The sequence below is a fragment of the Canis lupus genome, chromosome 2 (genome assembly GCF_003254725.2).
Source record: "Canis lupus dingo isolate Sandy chromosome 2, ASM325472v2, whole genome shotgun sequence".
Classification (NCBI taxonomy): domain Eukaryota; kingdom Metazoa; phylum Chordata; class Mammalia; order Carnivora; family Canidae; genus Canis; species Canis lupus.
Window position 1 is genome coordinate 54,629,231 of NC_064244.1, and position 23,293 is coordinate 54,652,523.

At 37.4% G+C, this 23,293-nt stretch overlaps 1 protein-coding gene across 5 annotated transcripts in view; it reads left to right on the forward strand.

The window, feature by feature from the left end:
* Window positions 1-22,866, forward strand: part of FCHO2 (FCH and mu domain containing endocytic adaptor 2) — a 120,783-nt gene extending 97,917 nt beyond the window's left edge. For all 5 annotated transcript variants that reach the window (XM_025448365.3, XM_025448368.3, XM_025448366.3 and 2 more), the window contains 7 exons: window positions 1,696-1,807; window positions 5,134-5,289; window positions 5,615-5,747; window positions 15,755-15,954; window positions 16,599-16,663; window positions 19,935-20,099; window positions 20,430-22,866. In XM_025448365.3, coding sequence (XP_025304150.1) covers window positions 1,696-1,807; window positions 5,134-5,289; window positions 5,615-5,747; window positions 15,755-15,954; window positions 16,599-16,663; window positions 19,935-20,099; window positions 20,430-20,452 — 854 coding nt within the window. In that variant the 3' untranslated portion in view covers window positions 20,453-22,866. The remainder of the gene's footprint in view (window positions 1-1,695; window positions 1,808-5,133; window positions 5,290-5,614; window positions 5,748-15,754; window positions 15,955-16,598; window positions 16,664-19,934; window positions 20,100-20,429) is intronic.
* Window positions 22,867-23,293: the final 427 nt, after the last annotated feature.

A 23,293-nucleotide genomic window follows, 5' to 3' on the forward strand; every position in this document is an offset into this window, starting at 1 on the left:
TTTATACTATTTTAAGAACTTGATTACTTATTTCCTATGTCAATTTTTTTAACTATGCATGTGCAATATGATCTTGAAAGGAAAACAAGAATAGAAAATACTAAAGCGGATATACCAAAATGTTAAGTAGATTTTGAGTTTTCCCCGTACTGCTCAGTGCTAGACACATTATAAGTTAGTAAATAGTAGCTGTTTTGATTTTTTCAGATTTTTATATTATTGGATTTTTAATTTTCATATGAAATTTTAAGTTTTTTTACAGTCAGGAGATGGAGGGAGTTACTTTTTCCATTGGCCTAGAAGCAGTTCTTGTATTGATTTTTAATCCCTGAGCTATTTTTCTAACTATGAAAAACCTTCTGAGTCAAAATTCTTTCAAAATTTTAAATACCACAAAGTCTTCGTGGCCATTAAAGCTAACAAAACATCTTTCTAATTGTAGAATCTCAGGGTCACTTGTGAGACAGAGCATTAGTACTGATTTTTGTCAGAATTAGTATTTTAGGTATTTCAAAAGAACTCCACCTTTCACTATGGTACACTGTACTCTTCTCTGAAATAAAAATACCTGGTGGCTATGAACATTGACATTTATAGAACAAAAATATATATTCAAATTTCAGAGATACATGTTGACCCAGATTATTCATTCTTAGAAAAACTGAATATATTATTGGCTTATTTTTCATAAAATTTCATCATTTATTGTATTACATAAAATGCTCCACTTTCCAATCGGTAGCAATAGTGGTAAGGTGTAAAGAGGAAGGGTGCATTTGTCAAGAAAGGTAGTCAACTATTTTTTTTTTGAAAGATTTTATTTATTTATTCATGAAAGACACAGAGGAGAGAGGCAGAGACACAGGCAGAGGGAGAAGCAGGCTCCATGCAGGGAGCCCAATGCGGGACTCGATCATGGGACCCTGGGGTCATGCCCTGGGCCGAAGGCAGGCACAAAATCACTGAGCCACCCAGAGATTCCCGGTAGTCAACTATTTTGAGGAATTTTCCTTTATGAAATAAGCCAAAAATTTTGTTTAGGTTAAAAAAAAAAGCACACACAAAAACCCTGAACATATGCATATATTAAATTTCTTTACATTTTATTATTTAAAAAAACTGATCTTTATATGATTTGACTCTAAAGGTGTATTATGTAAGTGAACTTTATGTCAGGAATGTTATAAAAAATAACAATATAGTTCTATCAAGGTAAGGAAATGTAATGTAAGGACCAAAAAAGTAAAAAAATTATAATGAGTAGCGCGTGTAACATTATATTGTTCATTTAGAAGTAGCTGAAATACAAAAATCCAGTTTAGTGCCCTGAAGTGTGTGATTGGTAGAACCTGAAACAGTTTAGTATCTGAAGGGTTATGAAGAAATGTTTTGGAAATTTCAGTTCTTTAGGGGAGGGTCTTTTTCCTTCTGATATTCCTTAACCCATGCGTTCAATGTCATTTCATATAAAAGAAAAGTCAGTGTGACATATTTTTCTGATTCTTTTTCTTGTCTTCTGTATTATGTTCCAGTTGGTTTTATGCTGTTTCTTAACCTCCAGATTTATACATTGGCCAACAGTGGAACCGGTAGTAGTCATTTGTGATAAGCTAATAACATTGTGAATTTACCTGTCTTGATATCTTATAAATGTCTTTTCTGTATGATTTGACAAATGAATTACATGTATTCTAGGTGTGTCACGAGGTCCCAGCCCTGTCAGCCTTGGAAACCAGGACACCTTACCTGTGGCAGTTGCCCTTACAGAATCTGTTAATGCCTATTTTAAAGGAGCAGATCCCACCAAGTTAGTTTTAAAAAGATGTGTGTGTGTGTGTGTGTGTGGGGGGGGTGTTCATGTGCACACACATGCATGTTTGGTGGGGAGAAAGCTTAGTGGTAAATTTTAAGAGTTATATTTTGATTCTGTTATAGGTGAGAGTTTTCTGTTATTTATTTATCTGCCTTTTTTGTTATCAAATATAGCCATTTAGCAATTACCTTTCTTAAAAAATCACTATAATCAGCAATGGTAATGGCTTTTTCCCCCCACTTTATTTATATTCTTGACCAGGCTGTAGGACCATTATGACCCATCTGTTTAACATATCTGTAGAGCAGGATGATGGCAGCTGACCTAGAAGGGAATAGAACTCTGAACCTTGGCTAAGTGTGTATCATTGGTGAAAGTGTTCTGTTTGAAAGAGAGACCTAGAATATAGGTTTCGTTCGTGAGACGCTGGTCAAGGAATTGTTTTAACCTTCTTTTAAGAAATGTTTTGGTGAATGACCACTCCTACTTTCCATGTACTCATTCAACATACATTGACCAAATATTTGAGCGTTTACTGTGTGTAAGACATGGTTATAAGCTTGTATTATCATGCAAGAAGCAGCTTTTTAGTTTTCTTAATTTATGATAAAAAACAAATAAAAGGTTTGTATTATTTTTTAAAAGATTTTATTTATTTATTCATGAGAGAGGCAGAGACACAGGCAGAGGGAGAAGCAGGCTCCATGCAGGGAGCCTGATGTGGGACTCGATCCTGGGACTTGATCCCAGGACTCTTTAAGATCACGCTCTGGGCTGAAGGCAGGCGCTAAACCGCTGAGCCACCCAGGGATCCCCAAAGCAAACCTTTGAGAGAAGAACTTTGTTTAGTCTATTAACGTATCCTCCACACTTGAGTATTTGATGGATGATTGTGTGCTGAATAACATGAAAGGGAGTGGAATTGATATATGCTATGAAGAAAAATAAACTAGGGTAAGAGGAGATAGAATTACATAGAGGGCTTTTTTTTTTTTTTTTTTTTAGATAAGATGATCAGAAAACCTTTTTGATGTTAAATTTGAGCAGATGTTTCAAAGACATTGAGGAACAAACCATGCAGATGTCTGAGAAAAGAGCATTCCAGTGAGTGTAAAAGACTGAGGTAGAAGCATACGTGGCCTGTTTAATGAACAGGAAAGAGAACTATGTCACTAAGTTAGAGTTAGGTTGGAGAGGAGTCGTCCCTCCTTAGGGGGAGCAGATCATGTTGGGAATTGTAGACCATGGTAAGTAGTTTAGAGTTTATTTTGAGCAAGATGGGAAGCCAGCGAAGGCTTTTGAACAGAGAAATGAAACATAGGTTTCGTTTGTTTTGAACAGAGAAAAGAAACAGAGGTTTCTTATGTTTTTGAGGGAGCACTCTGGTTGCCACATGGAGAATAAACTAGAAGGAGCCAGAGTACAAGCAGAGAGAGGAGGTTAACTGCAGCAGTCCAGGTGAGAGATGATGGTGGCTTATATAAGGGTATTAGCTGAGGAAATCATGAGTAATAGATACTGAATTCATTTTGAAAACAGAGTTGTCAAGATTTGTAAGAGAGTAGACTGGTTAAGTTTTGAAGTACTTACTAAGACAACTGGATACATGATTCTGGAGTTCAGGGAGTAGGTCATAGGCTAAGATAACATATTCAGTAGTCAATACTGAAAGCCACCAGCCTCAGGGACTAGAGATCTGTTGAGAACTGTGGCTCCCTTCCATGTTTTAAAAACAGGAAGACAGCAATGATTTGGTAATGGAGTTTGATACAGCACATGGCAAGAAAGGTGAGGAGAGAACCAGTAGAACAGTGTCCCAGAAATGAAGTGAATAAAACTCTTCTGTGAAGGATAGTGTGAAGCTGTATCTGATAGGTCAGGAAAAATTGACTTTTGACATTACAGAGATGATTGGTGATGATTTTAGTTGAGTTTTGGATGAAAGCATGCTTGGAGGATGTTCAAGAGCAAGAGATGATGCAGATACAACTATATTTGAATAAAGCAAGTATAGAAAACTTTCAGGTTGTTTGCTCTAAGTGGAAGCAGAGAGGTGGAGTGGTAGCAGCAGAGAAATGATAGAAGCAAAGAGTTTTATTAATTTCAGTTTATGTTTTTTAGAGATGATAAACATTTTAGCATGTCTGTACACTAATGGGAAAGTTCCAATATTTTTGGAAAAAATTGAACTTGTAGGAAAGGATACGATTGCATGAGTTAAGTACTTTGATGTGTAAGAGGAAATGACCTTCGTGCAGAAGCAGTGAGATTGGCATTAGGGGTATAGACTGATCATCTGTTGAAAAAGGAGGCAAGGTATGGATACAGAGTCAAGCAGGAGTTCAGTTGTGAGCCTGTGAGGAAGTTTTTCCCTGATTTCATTTCTTCAGTAAAATTTAAAGTCAAGTCAATGACTGTGAGTAGAGGGGAAGGAATATTGTAGGTTGGAGGAAAAAGAAGGCATGAGAAGAGGTAGTGTTGCATAATGATGGACTAGGAAATCCCAAGAGAGGAGGAAATAAGGATCTGAAGAAACGAATGTAAAGGTAGTAGGAACAATAGATTGTGGAGGCTTTGGTGGGGTTGGAGACTGATTGGAGATGTGGTACTAGACAGAATGAGGCGGGCAAAGAGGAAGTGACCATTAGAGGAATGAGGAGGCTGAAATGTGGCTGAAGTAGGCTGGAAGACAGGACCACTGGAGGTAAGGGGCTGAGATCTAGGTGACCAGAATATTAGTAGGGTTATCTGTGTGGATATTAAAGTCACTAAAAATTATGGTAGGAGTAGTGGTACACAGAAAGACTGACAGTGGGCCAAGAACTAAAATTGTCAGGAAAATGAAAGGGATGGAATAGCAAGTAGTATAGTCTAATGGTTTGGGTTATAAGACACTGGAGGTTTTTAGGAAGGAAGTAGTAATATAGAGTTGGAAGAGGCAGTGAAGAGCAAGGAAGACATCTCCCACTGCCACTGTCAGGCCCAGGACTTTGGGCGGGGGCAGGGGTGGGAGGGTCAGGGAAAAATAGCTACAACTGGAGATGCTGTTACAGGAAAGCATTGTCCCCTGTAGGACAGCCAGAGGATGGTCTCCGCAAACAAGCAAAGGAATATGATCTTTATGCTTGCATTTGTGTTTGAGTTTAATTCTAAGCAAAGATGATGATACATGCTTCATGCACATTTTTTAATTGAAAAAATAGTTCATCTGTAATTATGATGAAAGATTTTTTGTGTCCTTTTTAAACCAAGTATGTTTTAAATGGATATTAAAATGCCTTATTTGTACCACTTAAAATTTTCAAAATCTCTAATTTCAGGTGTATTGTGAAGATCACTGGTGACATGACAATATCATTCCCGAGTGGAGTTATTAAAGTCTTCACTAGCAATCCATCTCCAGCTGTGCTGTGCTTCAGGGTGAAAAATATCAGCAGACTAGAGCAAATTCTTCCAAATGCACAACTTGTGTTCAGGTTTGTGTACTTTTGTTTTGAAGGTGAAATTTCTTTAAGAAACTTTTCCTTCTTCAATGGAGCAATAATAATTGAGTTGAATGACAATACCAAAATTTATCATTATTAAACAGCCTTCTCCAGCCTGTGTTTTTGGTGGTGGTGGTGGTAGTTGTTAAATCTTCTGTTCTGTTCATTATCTCATTGTTCAAGTTTCTGCTATGTTCTATTTTTTATCTGCCTAACTTTAGTTATTCCTACTAGTCTTCCCCAGGTCACCAAATGATGATACAGAGGCAAAGATAAAGCTAAGTCAAAATAACAAAAATATTTCTTGTGCTTACAGTGATCCATCACAGTGTGATTCTAACACAAAAGATTTTTGGATGAACATGCAAGCTGTTACTGTCTACCTCAAGAAGCTATCAGAGCAAAATCCAGCTGCTTCTTACTATAATGTAGATGTATTAAAGTATCAGGTGAGTGTCTTATCCTTGTAAACATCTTAAAATATTAACAGATAGAATCCCACAGATTAAACGAGTAATAAGTTATGGCCAAGAGAGGTTTATTCCAGGAATTCAAGGATATGTCAAAATAAGACTATCTGGGGGTGCCTCAGTGGCTCAGTTGGTTAAGCATCTGTCAGGTCATGATCTCAGGGTCCTGGGATTGAGCCCTATATTGGGCTCCTTGCTCAGCTTGGAGTCTGCTTCTTCCTCTACCACTGCCTCTCTCCCCCATGCTTTTTCTCTCTCCCTCTCTGTATCAAATAAATGAAACCTTAAAAAATTAAGCCAAAGGAAACTGATGATCAAACTCACCATGTACTCTTGATTAAAAAGCTGAGTAAATTTAAATACATGAATTTGTCCTTAAGCTGAAAAGATCAGCAACATCAGTCTTAATAATGAAACACATAAAGCACTTAAATTCTGGAATGGCAAAGACACCTATTCTTGTTAATAGTATCAGAATTTTCTGGATGTATTAGTACAGCTAGACAAGAAAATTAAGTAAGCAGTAATACTGGAAGGAGGAACCCAAATATTATTACTTATAAGTGATGTTCCATTCCTGGAAAACTCAAAGTAATCAACTGAGAAAAGCTATTTGCTAATAGGAGCTTCTAGTAAAGTGGTGAGTTTAATGAAAAATTAGTAGCTTTCTAAATAACCAGTTAGGAATTCTAATGTAGAAAAAATATTGATGATAAAAAAAACTAATTAGAGTTAGAGAGGTAGTAGAAGATGGCAATATAGGAAGATCTTGAGTGTTCCTCCTTTAATGGACACACCAAATCTGCAGCTGTGTCTGGAACAATTTCCTCTTAAAAAAAAAAAAAAAAGATCTGAAAACTACCTGAACAACTCCTTCACATTAGTAAATAAGACAAGGGTCACATGGAAGCATGCAGGAGAGGCTAAGACCCAGACTCCCCCCAAACCCCCCTCCTACGGCACTGCAGCCAACAATCAAAGGGAACTCATAAACCTAGAGCCCCTTCCTGAATGAAAGGTTCATACCCCATCATTAGGCATCTAACTTTTCCTGAGAGAAGAGTCCCCAAAATATCTGGCTTTGGAAAGCAACAGAGCTCATACCCGTGATAACCAGAGCTATAGTGATCTGAGAAACACCTTTTGGAGGGCTCTCACACATACTCACCCTAGGTTACCACGGCAGAAGCAGTCATTCAAAAGGTACCCAGACTTTGGGTGAAAGAGATTCATTTGCTAATCATGAAACATGAGCCAGTGAGGCAGGGGCCTATTGGGATACTCACCAGGGATAGATGGGCTAATGGGCAGGATTTTAGTGCTGACTAGTGAAAGCTAGCAGGTGCCATATATATACATTCTTTTATTTCAAACTGTTTTTTTTTTTTTTTTCCTTTTTACCTGTTGCCATCTTTACCATCCAGGGAACATAGGCAGAACAATGTCATTTTTGCCCTCTCCCTCTGCCTTACTACAGCTTGTTGATATCTCCCACAAAAGAGCTTATACACTTGTCTGGAGACCCAGGTTTTTCAACTGTTGCCTAGCAGACTCCTGTAGATTGCATGGTCTGGTGGTCATCGGGTCTTAGGCTTGTGGTCTTACAAAACTGTGTATATTTGTTTTTTTAAAAAGCTGCTGCCTAATGGTTTGGCTTCCTTCCAGTCAGTCTCAGTGTAGGTGCTGAGATTACTTCCTTTAGGACACTGACAGGTCTTGGCACATCCTCAACAATTGGGAGCTATTAAAATAGGAAATAGGCTGCTTGGATAATCACCAAGTTTCAAGAGACAAGTAACAGCTAGGGTGAGGTTGAATGTTAAGGTTCATCTACGTGAGGCTACTCTGTCAAGACTGGGAGAGGTGGCTATTTCAGCTCATAACACAGAAACAAAGAGCCAAGCAAAATAAAGAAACAAGAGAATATGTTCCTAATAAAAGAACAAAATAAAACCTCAGAAAAAAAGCCTTACTGAAATGGAGGTAGGTAATTTGCGTGATAAAAATTCAAAGTAATGGTGATAAAGATGCTCATTGAACTTGGGATAAGAATGGATGGACACAGTGAGAACTTAAAATATAAGAAAGTATCAAGTACTAAATGTAAGTCACAGTACTGAAAAATATTTGACAGCAGACCAGATGAAGCAGAAGGGAACAATAAACTTGAAGACAAGACAGTGCAACTTACCCAATTAGAGCAGCAAAAAGAATGAAAAACGTGAGGATAGTTCAAGGGTCTTAAAGGGGCAATATCAAGCAGACTAACATTGACATTATAGGTGTCCCAGAAGGAGGAGATAGTAGTACAGTAGGGGAATTTAATGCCCCATTTACATCACCTAGACGAATTATTAGTTTTTTTTTTTAATTTTTTCACTTCAATTTTTAATTTTTATTTTTTTACATATTTTTTTTAATTGGAGTTCAATTTGCCAACATATAGCATAACACCCAGTGCTCATCCCATCAAGTGCCCCCCTCAGTGCCTGTCACCCAGTCACCCCCATCCTCCTCCCACCTCCCTTTCCCCCACCCCGTTGTTCGTTTCCCAGAGTTAGGAGTCTCTCATGGTCTGTCTCCCTTTCTGATATTTCCCACTCATTTTTTCTCCTTTCCCCTTTATTCCCTTTCACTATTTTTTATATTCCCCAAATGAATGTTTTATATTCCCCATATAATGTTTGTCCTTCTCCGATTGACTCATTTCACTCAGCATAATACCCTCCAGTTCCATCCACGTTGAAGCAAATGGTGGGTATTTGTCGTTTCTAATGGCTGAGGAATATTCCATTGTATACATAAACCACATCTTCTTTATCCATTCATCTTTCGATGGACACCGAGGCTCCTTCCATAGTTTGGCTATTGTGGTCAACTAATATTCGACAAAGGAGGAAAGACTATCCACTGGAAAAAAGACAGTCTCTTCAATAAATGGCGCTGGGAACATTGGACATCCGCATGCAGAAGAATGAAACTGGACCATTCTCTTACACCATACGCAAAGATAAACTCAAAATGGATGAAAGATCTAAATGTGAGACACGATTCCATCAAAATCCTAGAGGAGAACACAGGCAACACCCTTTTTGAACTTGGCCACAGCAACTTCTTGTAAGATACATCCAGGAAGGCAAGGGAAACAAAAGCAAAAATGAACTATTGGGACTTCATTAGGATCAAAAGCTTCTGCACAGCAAAAGAAACAGTCAACAAAACTATAAGACAACCTACAGATGGAAGAAGATATTTGCAAATGACCTGTCAGATAAAGGGCTGGTATCCAAGATCTATAAAGAACTTATCAAACTCAACAGCAAAGAAACAATCCAATCATGAAATGGGCCAAAGACATGAACAGAAATCTCATAGAGGAAGACATAGACATGGCCAACAAGCACATGAGAAAATGTTCTGCGTCACTTGCCATCAGGGAAATACAAATCAAAACCACAATGAGATACCACCTCACCCCAGTGAGAATGGGGAAAATTAACTAGACGAATTATTAGTAAGGAAACACTGTTCTTAAAAGATAGGTTAGGCCAGATAGACTTAAAAGCTATATATAGAACATTCCATCCAAAAGCCATAATACACATTTTTCTCAAGTGCACATAGAACATTCTCCAGGGTAGATCATATATTACACCACAAACAAGTCAATAAATTTTAAAAGACTGAAGTCATATCAAGCATCTTTTCTGACCATAATGATATGAAACTAGAAATCAATTACAGGAAGAAGACTGGAAAATTCACAAATACATAGAGTTTAAACAATATGCTTTGGAACAACCATTGGGTTGATGAATAAATCAAGATAGAAATTACAACTTCTCTTGAGACCAATGAAAATGGAAATACAATACAAAAATTTATTGAAATGCAGCCAAAGCAGTTCTAAGAAGGAAGTTCCTATCAATAAATGCCTACCTGAGAAACAAAAAATCTCTAACTTTACACCTCAGAGAACTAGAAAATGAAGCCCAAAGTTGTTGGAACAACAGAAGTAACAAAGAGCAGAAATGAAATACAGATTAAAAATACAGCAAAGAAAACTAAGCTGGTTCTTTTAAAAGATAAACAAAATGGATAAACTTTTAGTTTGACTCACCAGAAAGGAAAGTGGGCTCAAAATCAGAAATAAAAGAGGAGACCTTACAGCTGATACCACAGAAATATAAAGGGTCATGAGAGATCACCATCAACAATTTTATGCCAAGAAGTTGGACAACCTGGAAGCAATAGATAAATTTTTAGAAACATACAGCCTTCTAAAGCTAGATCCTGATGAAGTAGAAAACTGAACAAACCAGTTTCTAGTAAAGACACTATATCAGTAATCAAAAACCTCTGGCACCAAAAGTCCAGGAGTACACTGCCCCACTGGTGAATTCTACCAAACATTCAAAGAAGAATTAATACCAGTCCTTCCCTAACTGTTCACCACCACCCCCCCCAAAAAAAAAGAAAAGGCAGCTGTTCCATTTTATGAAGCCAGCATTGAAACCAAAGCCAGACAGGGACATCACAAGAAAAGAAAATTATAGGCCAATTTTGCCAAAAATTTAGGACTAAACTACAATCAAGTGGGATTTATTCTAGAGGTATAAGGATGATGGTTTAACTTCCACAAATCAACATGGTACACCACTAACAAAATGAAGTGTAAAAATTATGTGATCTCAGTAGATGCAAAAACCATTTGACAGAATTCAACATCCATTTATGATAACTCCAAACAAACTGAATGCAGAGTAAATGTATCTCAGGAGAATAAAGGCCATATATGGCAAACCCAAAGTAACATCATACTCAAGATCAGAAATAAGAAAAGGATGCCTACTGCCACCACTTTAATTCAACATAGTATTTTAAGTCCTAACCAGAGCCTAGGCAAGAAAAAGAAAACACTTCCAAATCGGAAAAGAAGAAGTAAAATTGTCACTACAGATGGTGTGATAAATAGAAAACCCCGAAGATTCCACCAAAAAAACCTGAGAATAAACAAATTCAGTAGAGTTGCAGGATATAAAATCCATATCCAAAAGCCTTGTTCGTTACTGCTGTACAAAAATGAAGACAATCCCATTTACAAATACATCAAAAGAATGAAATGCGTAGTAATAAATTTAACCAAGGAGGTGAAAGACCTTTACACTGAAAACTGTAAGACAGTGGTGAAAGAATTTGAAGATGACACAAATAAATGGAAAGATATTACATGCTCATGGATTGAAGAATTAATATTGTTAAAATATCCAAAATACCTAGAGCTATCTAGAGATTCAGTGCAGTCCCTGAAGTTCCAAAGCCATTTTTCACAGAAATAGAACAGACAGTACTAAAATTTGTGTGGAACCACAAAAGATCCTGAATAGCTAAAGAAATCTTGAGAAAAAAAGAACAAAGCTGGAGGTATCACCCTCCTGGATTTCAAACTGTATTGTAAAACTCTACTAGTCAAAACAGTATGATGTGGTCACAAAAATAGACACATAGATCAATAGAATTGAATAGAGTCCAGAAATGAATCAGTGCATACATGTTCAATTAATTTGCAACAAAGATGCCAAGAGTATACTATGGGGAAAGGATAGCTCTGCAATAAGTGTGCCAGAAAAATTGGACAGCTCTAGACCCCTGTCTTATGCCATACTCAAACTCAAAATGTACTTTAAGATCTGGAGCCATAAAACTCCTAGAAGAATAAAAAAGTAGCTAAGTTCCTTGACAGTGGCCTTGGCAGTGATTTTTTGAGTCAGACTCACAACAGCAAAGGCAACAAGAGGAAAAATAAGTGACAGTATCTCAAGTTAGAAAGCTTCTGCACAGCAAAGGAAATGATCAGAAAAAGTTAAAGGCAACCTACATAATGGAAGCAGGTATTTACAAATCAACCTGATAGGGGTTAACATTCAAAATATATAAAGAATTCGTACAACTCAATAGCCAACGATCTGATATAAATTGGATAGAAGGTATGCATAGACATTTTTCCAAAGAAAACACAGATGGCCAGCAGATACGTGAAAAGATGGTCAACATCACTAGTCAAGAAAATGCAAGTCAAAACCACAATGAGGTATCACTTCACATGTGTTAGAATTGCTATTATCAAAAAGACAAGAATTTACAAGTTTTGGAGAGGATATGGAGAAAAAGGAATTTTTATGTACTGTTGGTGGGGATGTACATTAGTGCAGCCACGATGGAAAACAGTATGGAGTTTTTAAAAAAAAATTCAAAAAGAACTATCATATGATTTAGCAGTTGGACTTCTAGATATCTGTCTAAAGAAAACAAAAACACTAACTCCTAAGTTTATTTTCACTCCCATGTTTACTGCAGCATTATTTACAGTAGTCTAGATATGGAGAGAACCCAAGTGTCCACCAATAGACAAAAGCATAAATAAGATGTGGTGTGTGTATATATATATATATATATATATACACACACACATACACACACACACACACACACAGTGGAATATTACTTGGTCATAATAAAGAAGAAATCTTGCCAGTTGCAGCGTCATGGGTGGACCTTGAGGGCGTTATGCTAAGTGAAGTAAGTCCGACCAACAAAGACAAATACCATATAATCCCACTTATATAGGGAACTTAAAAAAAAAAAAGCCAAGCTCAGAGATGACAGAGAACAGATTGTTGGCTGCCAGATAGAGGGTTTGGATGAGGGTGGGGAGGTAGGCAAAATGGGTGAAGAGATTCAGAAGTACAAACTTCCAGTTATAAAATAAGTCATACAGATGGAAAATACAGTGTCCTGACCAAGGCCAGTAAAACTGTATTGCATATTTCAAAGCTGCTATGAGAGTAGATTTTTTTTTTTTTTTTTTTAGGATTTTATTTATTCATGAGAGACACAGAGACACAGGCTGAGGGAGAAGCAGGCTCCATGCAGGGAGCCTGACCTGGGACTTGATCCCAGGTCTCCAGGATCAGGCCCCGGGCTGAAGGTGGCACTTAAACCGATGAGTCACCCGGGCTGCCCAAGAGTAGGTCTTAATCATCCTAAGAAAAAATAATTGCTGTGATTATTTTGTGGTGTATACACAAATATTGAGTCTTTATGTTGTCCACTGGAAATTCATGTCAGTATTCCACAATAAAAATTCTTTAAAAAAAAATTTAACACCATCCTTTGCTGTAGGCACAGTGGACACACAACAGTAAAAACTAATTAGGAAGAAACCTAACACAGTCTCTACTGAGTTGAATTATAAAGGAATACTCTGTTCATCTGAAGAGTCCAGTTGTAAAAAGCTTAGATGTTTCTGGATTAATTTATAAATTTAATGTAATTCTCATCCAAAACCCAGTAGAAGTGTGTATGTATTGGTGTTTGGAAGCTTGACAGTCATTTTCTTTTTTTTTAAAGATTTTATTTATTTATTCATGAGACACACAGAGACACAGGCAGAGGGAGAAGCAGGCTCCATGCAGGGAGCCTGACGTGGGACTCAATTCTGGGTCTCCAGGATCAGGCCCTGGGCTGAAGGTGGTGCTAAACCACTGGGCCACCCGGGACTCCCTGACAGCATTTTCAAATTCTCTGGGAGAAAAAATGTGGAGTAATCAGTTAAATGTTTTAAATGGTAATGTGGAGTAATGTTTGAGTTTTAATGGGAAAACTTTTTGTAAGGGTATTTACAGTAGTTTGGAACTAGCAGATGGCCAGATCAAAGGAACAGTATATCCAGAAATGGGTCTAAGAATAAATCAAAAACTAATTATTTGACAAATTAGCATTTCAAGGCAATGAGGACATAGTGAATTTTTCAGTAAATGGTACTGGAGCATCAAGCTGGAGATTTAGGGAAAAATTTGCTGACTCCCTAACTCCTACCTTAACCAAAATTCAGTCTGCATGTATCAAAGATATAATAATAGTAACAGATGAAACCATAAAGTTATTAAAATAAATCACTTAAATAGAAGTCTTTTGGTATATGTGCAGGTGTGTGTATAAATTATCTATATTTTACATATTTTGATCTTGAAATATCAAGACCTAAGTATAATAAAAAGCTCAGAAGCCATGAAATAAGAGAGTGAGATCTTTGACAACTGTGTATAAACTCTTTTTGTTAAATTCTTAATCTGTATTTAATTTGAGGGAAGAGTATTCATAATATATAAAATAGACTGAAAGAACTACTGCAAACCTTATAAATTATAAAGTAGAAGGTGATTAACTCAACAGATAGGTAAATTATGGAAGATGTTCCATCCATAGCAGTAGTAATCAGAGCAATGAATATTAAGACAACAGTGGATATCAGTCTTAGCCCATTAACTGACAAAAATGGGCAAGATTGCTCTATTAAGAGAGGTGTGATTGCTTGTTAGTAGGTATACAAGTTAATCAAGCTGATTAGAAAGCAGTTCTGTTAGATTGTCAGATTGCTGAGTAGTTGAATCTTTAAAACTTTTTTATTAGAGAGAGAGAGAACACGAGCACACAAGCAGGAGGGGCAGAGGGAAAGGAAGAGAAAATCTCAAGCCGACTGTGCCCTGAGCACAGAGCCCAACACAGGACTCGCTCTCAAGACCGTGAGGTCACGACCTGAGCTGAAACCAAGAGTCCAACACCTAACTGACTTTGCCACCCAGGTGCCCCTAAGTAGTTGTACCTTTAATTCCACAATTCCACCTCAAGAAAGCAGTTCTTCAAGTATCACACAAACGGGCAAAAAAAGAAGATAAGGTACAAAGGGTACTCACTGCAGCACTGTACACAGAGCACTGCGGTACGCATCCACAGAAGAGATTCATTAAATTAATTACTACAGTCGTTAAAAAGAGTGAGATCCGTGTGTGCGTGCCTGCAAGGTGGGTAAGGCTGTGTCCCACAGTGTTAACAACTGGGAGTAAGAATGTCAAGTATATTTCTTACACTTACTGTATACTTTCTTATTAATATACTTATTTCATATACTTCTCTACTACCTGAATTTTTAAAAGATTTATTTATTTGAGAAAGAGAATGCGTGCACAAGTGGGGGTGAGGGGGTGGGACAGAGGGAGAGGGAGAAGCAGGCGCCCCGTTGAGCAGGGAGCACAACTCGGGGGCTCGATCCCTGGGGTCATGACCTGAGCAGAGGCTTAACCCACTGAGCCATCCAGGCACCCCCATACTATCTGATTTTTTAATAGAGTAATTGTATTAAAACGGCTTGTGTTTCTAGGAAACACTTTAAAAAGTACTGCCACTTAAGTAGGCTCAAAATTTATACCAAGTACTCATTATTCTTGTGTACTTTTTTATTATTTAGTGCTTGCTATTTACCAGGAATAGCATGAGAGACAGTATATATATATAGTACGTAGATAGTAACTTGTAATCAAGAAAGGGCAAAGTGCAGAATAAGGAAGAATGAAAATGTGTAAATTTAGACAGGGTGATCAGGGTAGGTTTCATTAAAAAGGAGTTACTTGAGCAAAGAACTGAAGAATGGTAAAGAATTGCACCATTTACTGTGGGTCATGTGATTAATATTGAACCCTGGAAGTTGGAAGTATTCTATTTCTAGGCTTGCAGTATTATAGGATGATTTTTTTTTTAAATTTGAATTCTTTTAGTTCATAATTCTAGTTCTGTGTTGGATGTTGAGAGGTACTCACAAGTTACATGCATAAATGAGAATCACCTGATAATATACTTATTTCTGGATCTTGCACCTAACCTGCTGAGTCAGATTTTCTGCATTTGAACCTACAACAATGTGTATTTTACGCAAGTGTCTCGGACATTATGACGTATGTAGTCCTAGACCCACACTTTGAGAGTGATTCTTACTTTGAGATGAGCTTGCTTTATTTTGCCTAGCAATATTGCCATCATTATTTTTGATTCCAAGACCTCTTGTGTTCATGTAAACATCGTTAGCATGACTTGTTTACTTTTTGGGAAAAAAAAAAAAAATCACTTTTTTTTTCCCCCCCGCTTTAAAGGTATCATCAAATGGCATTCAGTCCACTCCTCTAAACCTTGCAACATACTGGAAATGTAGTGCTGGCACCACAGATCTTAGAGTGGATTACAAGTATAACCCAGAAGCTATGGTGGCACCCAGTGTGCTTTCCAACATACAGGTGGTGGTACCAGTGGATGGAGGAGTCACCAACATGCAGTCCCTTCCCCCTGCTATATGGTAAATTTTCGGTTTCTGAATTCTTGCTAAATTTTTGCTTCAAGTCCCAACTTTTAGAACCTAAGTTCTCAAAGTTGTCTTGTAAATTTGAAAAGATACAGTGCATTTTACCATGGAAACCATGGCCATGGTATGTATGAAAGACGCTGTTTATCCTATTAGTCAAATCACAGTAGCCTCAATCCAAAATGTAGGCTTGCTGTCACCGCCCAGACTTGAATAATTCAGTACAACCTCACCCTGAGGCAAATTGGCCTCTGTAAACTTCTTCTTAAATAAAGATAACTCTTTTGCAGGGTTAAATATAGCATCTAGCAAATCTTTAAGAATACTTGTCTTAGTAACTCTTGTCTCTTCCTCTTTTGTTCCCATTATTAATGATGAGTGGAGATTCTAACACTCTTCCTATTTGCTTCACTCTTTAGTAAAATTTTGTTCTCCTTTAGTAATGAAGGTACTCAACCACCTACCTATACAGTTTTCTTTGACCAGTTTATGTAATTTAGTAAATTTCCATTAATTAAGATGTAGCATTCTATTATATCATAAATACATCTTCACCAGGTGATACTGAAAGTAAATTTAGCCATGTAGTTCTGGTGAACTATATATAAGGAACTATATTAGACACTTTGTTCTTCTAGGAATGCAGAACAAATGAAAGCCTTTTGGAAACTGTCTGGTATTTCAGAAAAATCAGAAAATGGAGGTAAGCATGCATATGCTTTTTTGTTTGTAATGCAGTGTCCTTGAAAATGGATTTTAGGCATTTTTATGGAAAGCGTTCTCTTGGATTTTCATGCCTTCAGTTCTAGAATTGACCACTAGGTGGAAGTTAATACCTTAAGTAAGAGTGGACCTGTTGAGATCAGAATGCATTTTTCCCCCTCTAGGTTGAATATGCTTGCTCTTTAAGAAAATCATTTGGTTTGCTGGAACTTTATAAATAGTGTGTAGATGCTTATGTATTTTGAAGTAGAACTATCCAGTTGAGCAACCTAATAACTAATTAAAATTCATGGGCAAAAAATAAAAATATAAATAAAAAAAATAAAAAAATTCATGGGCAGCCCGGGTGGCTCAGCGGTTTAGCGCCGCCTTCAGCCCAGGGCGTGATCCTGGAGACCGGGGATCGAGTCCCATGTCGGGCTCCCTGCATGGAGCCTGCTTCTCCCTCTGCCTGTGTCTCTGCCTCTCTCTCTCTCTCTGTCTCTCATGAATAAATAAATAAAATCTTAAAATAAAATAAAACAAAATTCATTTAACACACCCTTTAGCTCATTCTGTTATTACCGTCCTTCTGGCCTCCCAGAAATCCTGTAGAAGCTTCCAGGCTTTAAAAACCCCCTTTCTTTGCCTACCCCCCCTTCCTAAGAGAACTTGTCCTAGTCATATCACTATAGTAAAACTAACCATCAACAGCTTTTACTTCTCTGCTTTTCATTTTAAGGAGAAACAAGTTAATTGTCTACTCCCACCAAATCTGCGTCTGTGTTCATAATGCAAAGGAAAAGTGTCTGCTAGCTGCTCACTAGTGTCTTCCCTGACTCAATTTAAAGTATAATTTCCAGGACCATCAGGTCTCTAATTATTATCATTTTCTCTTAATCAAAGAATTCTCCTGCTGTCTTTTGAATGCCTGATTAACCTTCAGTAAATTTTCTTAAGTTGTTGGTTTTTGTTTTGTTTTGTTTTAGCTTTTCCAGTTTTGCTTAGCTTTTTCTCTTTGAGCGTTTTAAGCATAATGTGATAAAAAAAAATCATACCAGTTTTTCTCACTTATTTCTGTATCAAGGACGAGGAACATACCCATCGTGGCTGTTTATTTATACATGCCATGCTGAATCAGACTTTTACTAGAGAATCACCTATTTGGTGAAATAACCAAGCTGGTCTATGGTTCCTCCTTTTTTGTTTGGTACTTGAAAGTTGCCTATTTTCAGGTGCAATGGTGCTTTTATTCAAGTTGTGTGGCTTCTGGGAGGACAAATTTGAAATTCCTAGTTAAAACTAGAAGTAAACCAAAAATCCTGTTTGAATTGAGGGCTTACAACAAATTAGCAGGCAAGAAAGGACATACAGTTTTCCCCTATTTAATGAAACTATACTATTTTAAGTACTAACAAAAGAAATTGTTCCTCAAAAATAAGATACAAATTTTTTTTTCAAAGATTTATTTATTTATGAGACACACACACACACACACACACAGAGAGAGGCGACGCACAGGCAGAGGGAGAAGTAGGCTCCATGCAGGGAGCCGGACGTGGGACTCGATCCCGGGACCCTGGGGTCTCGCCCTGGGCCGAAGGTGGTGCTAAACTGCTGAGCCACCCGGGCTGCCAAGATACAAATTTTCTAACCAGATATTTTAATAGTTTCCCCCGGCTCTCCAGGTATCAGAGTGTGTGAGGAAACGGAAAAATGTGTTAAATGTGCTTCTATTGGGTTAGTCAGCCTTTAGAAAGAAATACCCCAATTAGAATACTGTAAAGTAGGAATATGTTTCTATTCTGGCTCTAGGCCCAGAAGAGCGACAGGAAGTAATTCTCCAGCTTAAAGATTGCCAAGGTGGCTGCTCTTGGCCTGCTGTAGAACTTCTACAGTTCTCTTGATAGTTCAATTCTGTGCAAGCATACGGCGGGCTTAAGGCGTTAGCAGGCAGGCAGCAGCACACCCCCAGCCGCTCTGTGCCATCAGGCCCGTGCGGTGGACAGAGCGGCGGGACCGTTCTCGTCCTCCAGACTTCCCTCTGTGCTGGGAGCCTCTGCGTAGGGAATCCAGGAATGTCGCTCCAGCTACCAGCAGTTGCACCTGTTCTCCTTGACCAGAAGCCTAGGCACACTCTAGACTCCCCCTCCTTTCCCCTTTCTTGATTCCAACTCTGAAATACCTTCCAAATGCGTTCACTTCTCTCCCTTCCCTCAGCCTAGTTGAGATCCTTTATTTAATAAGCTGTCACCCAGAGTCCTGCACTATTTTAGTGACTCAGTTGGTTTCCCTGCCTTGCATCTTGTACGTCTTTCCCCTTTTGAGATACTAACCTGAAATTGTTTTGTCTTCCTTATCTTTAGTGTTCCTTATTTCTTATCATGGCTTATAACGAGCTTTGGGACTTTTCTTTCCTACCTCCCTAGTCTTTTGCACACTCATATCCTGTTCTCTGGCTCTTCTGTTATGTATGCAGGTCCCTTAACGGCATTGTGCAGGTCTCCCCTCCCTGTCCCTGTAGTGACCTCTGCCTGCAATTTGCATTGTCCTCTTCACCATCATTTTTTGTGCTTTTTGCTCATAGTTCTTGAGAGCTTTTTGTAGCATTTATCATATTCATCATAATTATGTGGTTTACAGTTTCTGGCATACTATTAGACTGAGGTATGTTGAATAAGTGTTTTTTGTTTTGTTTTTTTTAAAGAAAGCATCTCAGAACTACCTAGTTTGACCCTTGACCAATGCAGGGGTTAGGAGTGCTGAACCCTCCACACCCCACCCGTATAGTCATAAATCCACAAAGAACTTTGAATTCCCCCCCACCCCAAAACTTAGTTCATAAGAGTCTACTGTTGACCAGAAGCTCTACTGGCAACAAGCAGCTGATGAACAGTTGTATGTTCTGTTTTGATAGCGCTTTCCCAGTCCTTGCTGCCTCTCCCTCTTTCCCTCTCCCAGCCCCGTAATATGGCAGTTGGCTGTCATTTCCTGCTCCTGCTCCTCAGGCCTCCCTCTGAACTGTCCTCATTGACTTCCTTTTTTTCTTTTGACTTACTTCAGCATGTGTCTGTAGCACGGTGAAGCTCCATACACAACTACAGGGGTGTTTACTATTGAATAAAGTCTGATTTGGAAACAGGACAATGATTTGTTTACTGTATACATTTTATGAATTTGACATAGGACATAGTTTATCTTATTCATTTGTTTCTGTGTGTGTGTGAATTTTATGTTGCCCTGTTTAAAGTTCTGCATTCTTTGCCTTGTAGGTTCTGGGTCCCTCAGAGCAAAATTTGATCTTTCGGAAGGACCTAGTAAACCCACAACACTTGCCGTGCAATTCCTCAGCGAGGGGAATACCCTCTCAGGAGTAGATATTGAACTTGTAGGCACTGGCTATAGGCTTTCCTTAGTGAAGAAGCGGTTTGCCACTGGTAAGTTGGGAGATTTTAAGTTTGTATATTACCTGGGAAACATTTCTATTCGACAGTAAGTTACTAAGCAACTGTTTATTAAACTGTCAAGCAGTTTATAATCTAAAGTCATGGAAAATTTCTTCTTTGACCTTTGTACCAAAATGCCAGATAGAGACACACCTTGGAGAGAGTAATAATGGTCCGTATAGCTGGACACCTGGGATCGGATGCAGTGTATTGTAAACAGCAGGTGGGAACTGGGGTTGTGTATCTGTCCTCACAGTGAAAATGTCCTCCTTTGAGTTCATTTGAAAGTGTAATCGCAAGGGTCTGCTTGGTGTTTTTCAGGACGATACCTGGCAGATTATTGATGGACCTGGGAAACTGGTTGGCTTGAGAGAGAAGTACAGGCCTGCCCTCCTGTGTTGTCTATTCTTTCCAACACTATTTTAGCTTGTATTATGTCTTTGAACTTACACATATTTGAGAATGTTAATTACAAACATTAAATTGCACTTTTGAAGTGAGTCATCAAAAGCAATAGCACTGAAATGATTTTTCAACACTGTTAATGATCAACTGCCATGTTCTGGAAGCACATTTGCTGAAATTCTCAGTATAATGAAGTTTTCTTAGGCTGAAATTTTACATTACTTTCAGTGTCTATGTTGAGTTATAGTGTATTATCAGGCCTAAAATTTCAGGAGAGCAAGCACAAAATAATTCAGCTTTCCATAAATTTTTAGAGTCAGAGATAGCCTTGAAATTTCCTAAGTTTAATATTGAACAGAGACACACACAACATGAATTCTAAGTTTTGGATAATGTTAATTTAGAATACTCAATCAAATTGAGTTATGTGCCATAAAATAATCAGACCAGAGTCCCAAGGTGTGCACAAAACAATGTATAATTTGATTCTCATATAAACATTATTAAAGTGTAAATGGTGTTTTGTATGATTTTTCTAATTCTCAAGTGCAATGTGTTTTAAAATAAGCTTGCAAAAGACAGCAGAGAAATTTACTTCTGCAGTTAGTTAACTTTATAGAATTTGTGATTGTTTTTAAGAATTAATGCTGTAGATTTAATTTATTTTTATATGGATTACAGAATGTGTGCCTTTTAAAACAATAACAAAAGCCAGAAATGTGCCTGTCCAGTCTGTGTTCATTAATGTGCCTCACTGTTGTCCCCTCACAGTCTGGATCTTCTCTTCATCCTAGGGTGGTCAAGCATTTTTACAAGATAATAGCCATTTCTGTAAATACCTTTGGCCTCAGTTGGGAAGGGAATTCAGAGTAACTCAAGGATAATTTGTACTTCAAAACCCTGGCTCACTTCTTTAGTGATACACTGTAGCCACTAGAAAAAGAAATACACCTAATGGCCTATGTTTACAGAGGGAAAACAGTTGACCTTCACTTGTTCCACCTAAGTATGTAAATCGTAAAACAAACATTGAAAACCTCCTGGTCAATTGGTTTATTTCTAGTTTATTTCTAGTTTATTTCTCCACTTGGCCCTTCCCTTCTTTCTGTTCATCTTTGGAAATTTATATACACTGAATGAATGTGTCGGAAGCATGAGTTTTGTGTTTTGTGAGGAACACATTTAAGCAATATTATTGGCATTGGAGACGTACTGCCAGTTGTTTTCATTTCAACGATTGGAAAAATTACCAATTATTTAATTGCCACCTGCTAGAAATGGGGAGATTACCTGAAGTGATGGATTGGGCTAAGCATTTCTTGAACTACTAATATTAAATAGTAAAAAAAACCTAACTTTATAGCAAATCCTAATTGAAGGACTTAAAATATTTTGGACAGTTTCATAATTAAAAATGGGAATTTTATTTATAAGGATAAATGACAGTGTCCTGCATTTTACGTAGAAGTGATAAATTGTGTTATATATGATAATTTATATAAAACCACTAATTATTCTGTTAAGCTTTACAGAACATAAAACCCCTATTACTAGACATTTATGTAACATCTTGCTCTACTAAATGCAGCAGAAAATCTACTTATTAGCAATACATATAACACAGTACGTGCTTTTTAAATATATTCAGTGTTAGCCCAATTCTAAATTTAGATTTGACTAAAGCAACACATTAAAACAATACACTGAAATATTCATCTTTACTAAATAGTGAGCGAAATGAGAATTTCTAACTCTTGTGCTCTTTTAAATGCCAATTACAGTCCCTTACTGGAATCTTAAATGTAACTGCTTTGCGATTGGTGTGCTTTTAAATGGGCAGTTAATACTTTATTCTTGGACTTCAGACACCATTACACTCACCATGTTTATTTTTAATCAAGTATTACCTGAAAATGTACAAATTAGTGAAATGGTTAAACTTCTGCACTTTCTTCATTACCACAGTCTTCATACCAAGTGTTGATACCTACATTTGTATTAGGTGCAGGTTACAATTTTGAAGCCATATGAGTTTATATTGATTTTGTTTTTCATTTAAAAATCCACTAATGGTGTAAAAAAGACCAGTAGATTTTTCAATGGGAGATGTATTTAGCAAGCTGGTTCTTGCTTATGTATAGTGATAAACTCTGTAGCTGCCTCTTTAACCCAGATTTGTAAACACAGAACTCTAACAAATGTGAGTTTTTAAGAAATGTTATTTACTACTTTGAGTTGTAATTAGAACAATGCAAATCTATCTTACACAATTTTGTAAATATTTTTGATTTTTTCATAAAATGTAAATTTTACATAAAAGTTTTCCCTTAATAAACATGTAATATATAATTTATCTGTTGGTTTATGTGTCTTTGTACCCCTACTGATAGGACAAGGCAAGCTAGGTAAAGAGTAATTGGTTTTGAACTTGGTATAACCATTTACACAGACATACAGATTGATCTGTTAATTTTAATTGGTTATATAGGAAAACTTGATTTACACTATAACCCAAAAATGGAGAAATGGCTTAAGAAGAGATTTTTAAATATACTTAAGCATATTTTCCAATGTATATTTAAATGATGTTAAGCTCTAGCAAAGACTCTGCTCCTGACCAGTTGCTTAGAAATGTTGTCTTAACACAATTTAAGATCCTACTCTATCTGTTGCCGGTATGGGTCAGAACAGGGATTTCTTGGCCTTTTCCTCTGGTTGCCATATGGCTGCCACAGGTCGAGTGTATGTTTACACTGAAAGCTGGGAGAAGGAGCAGTGCC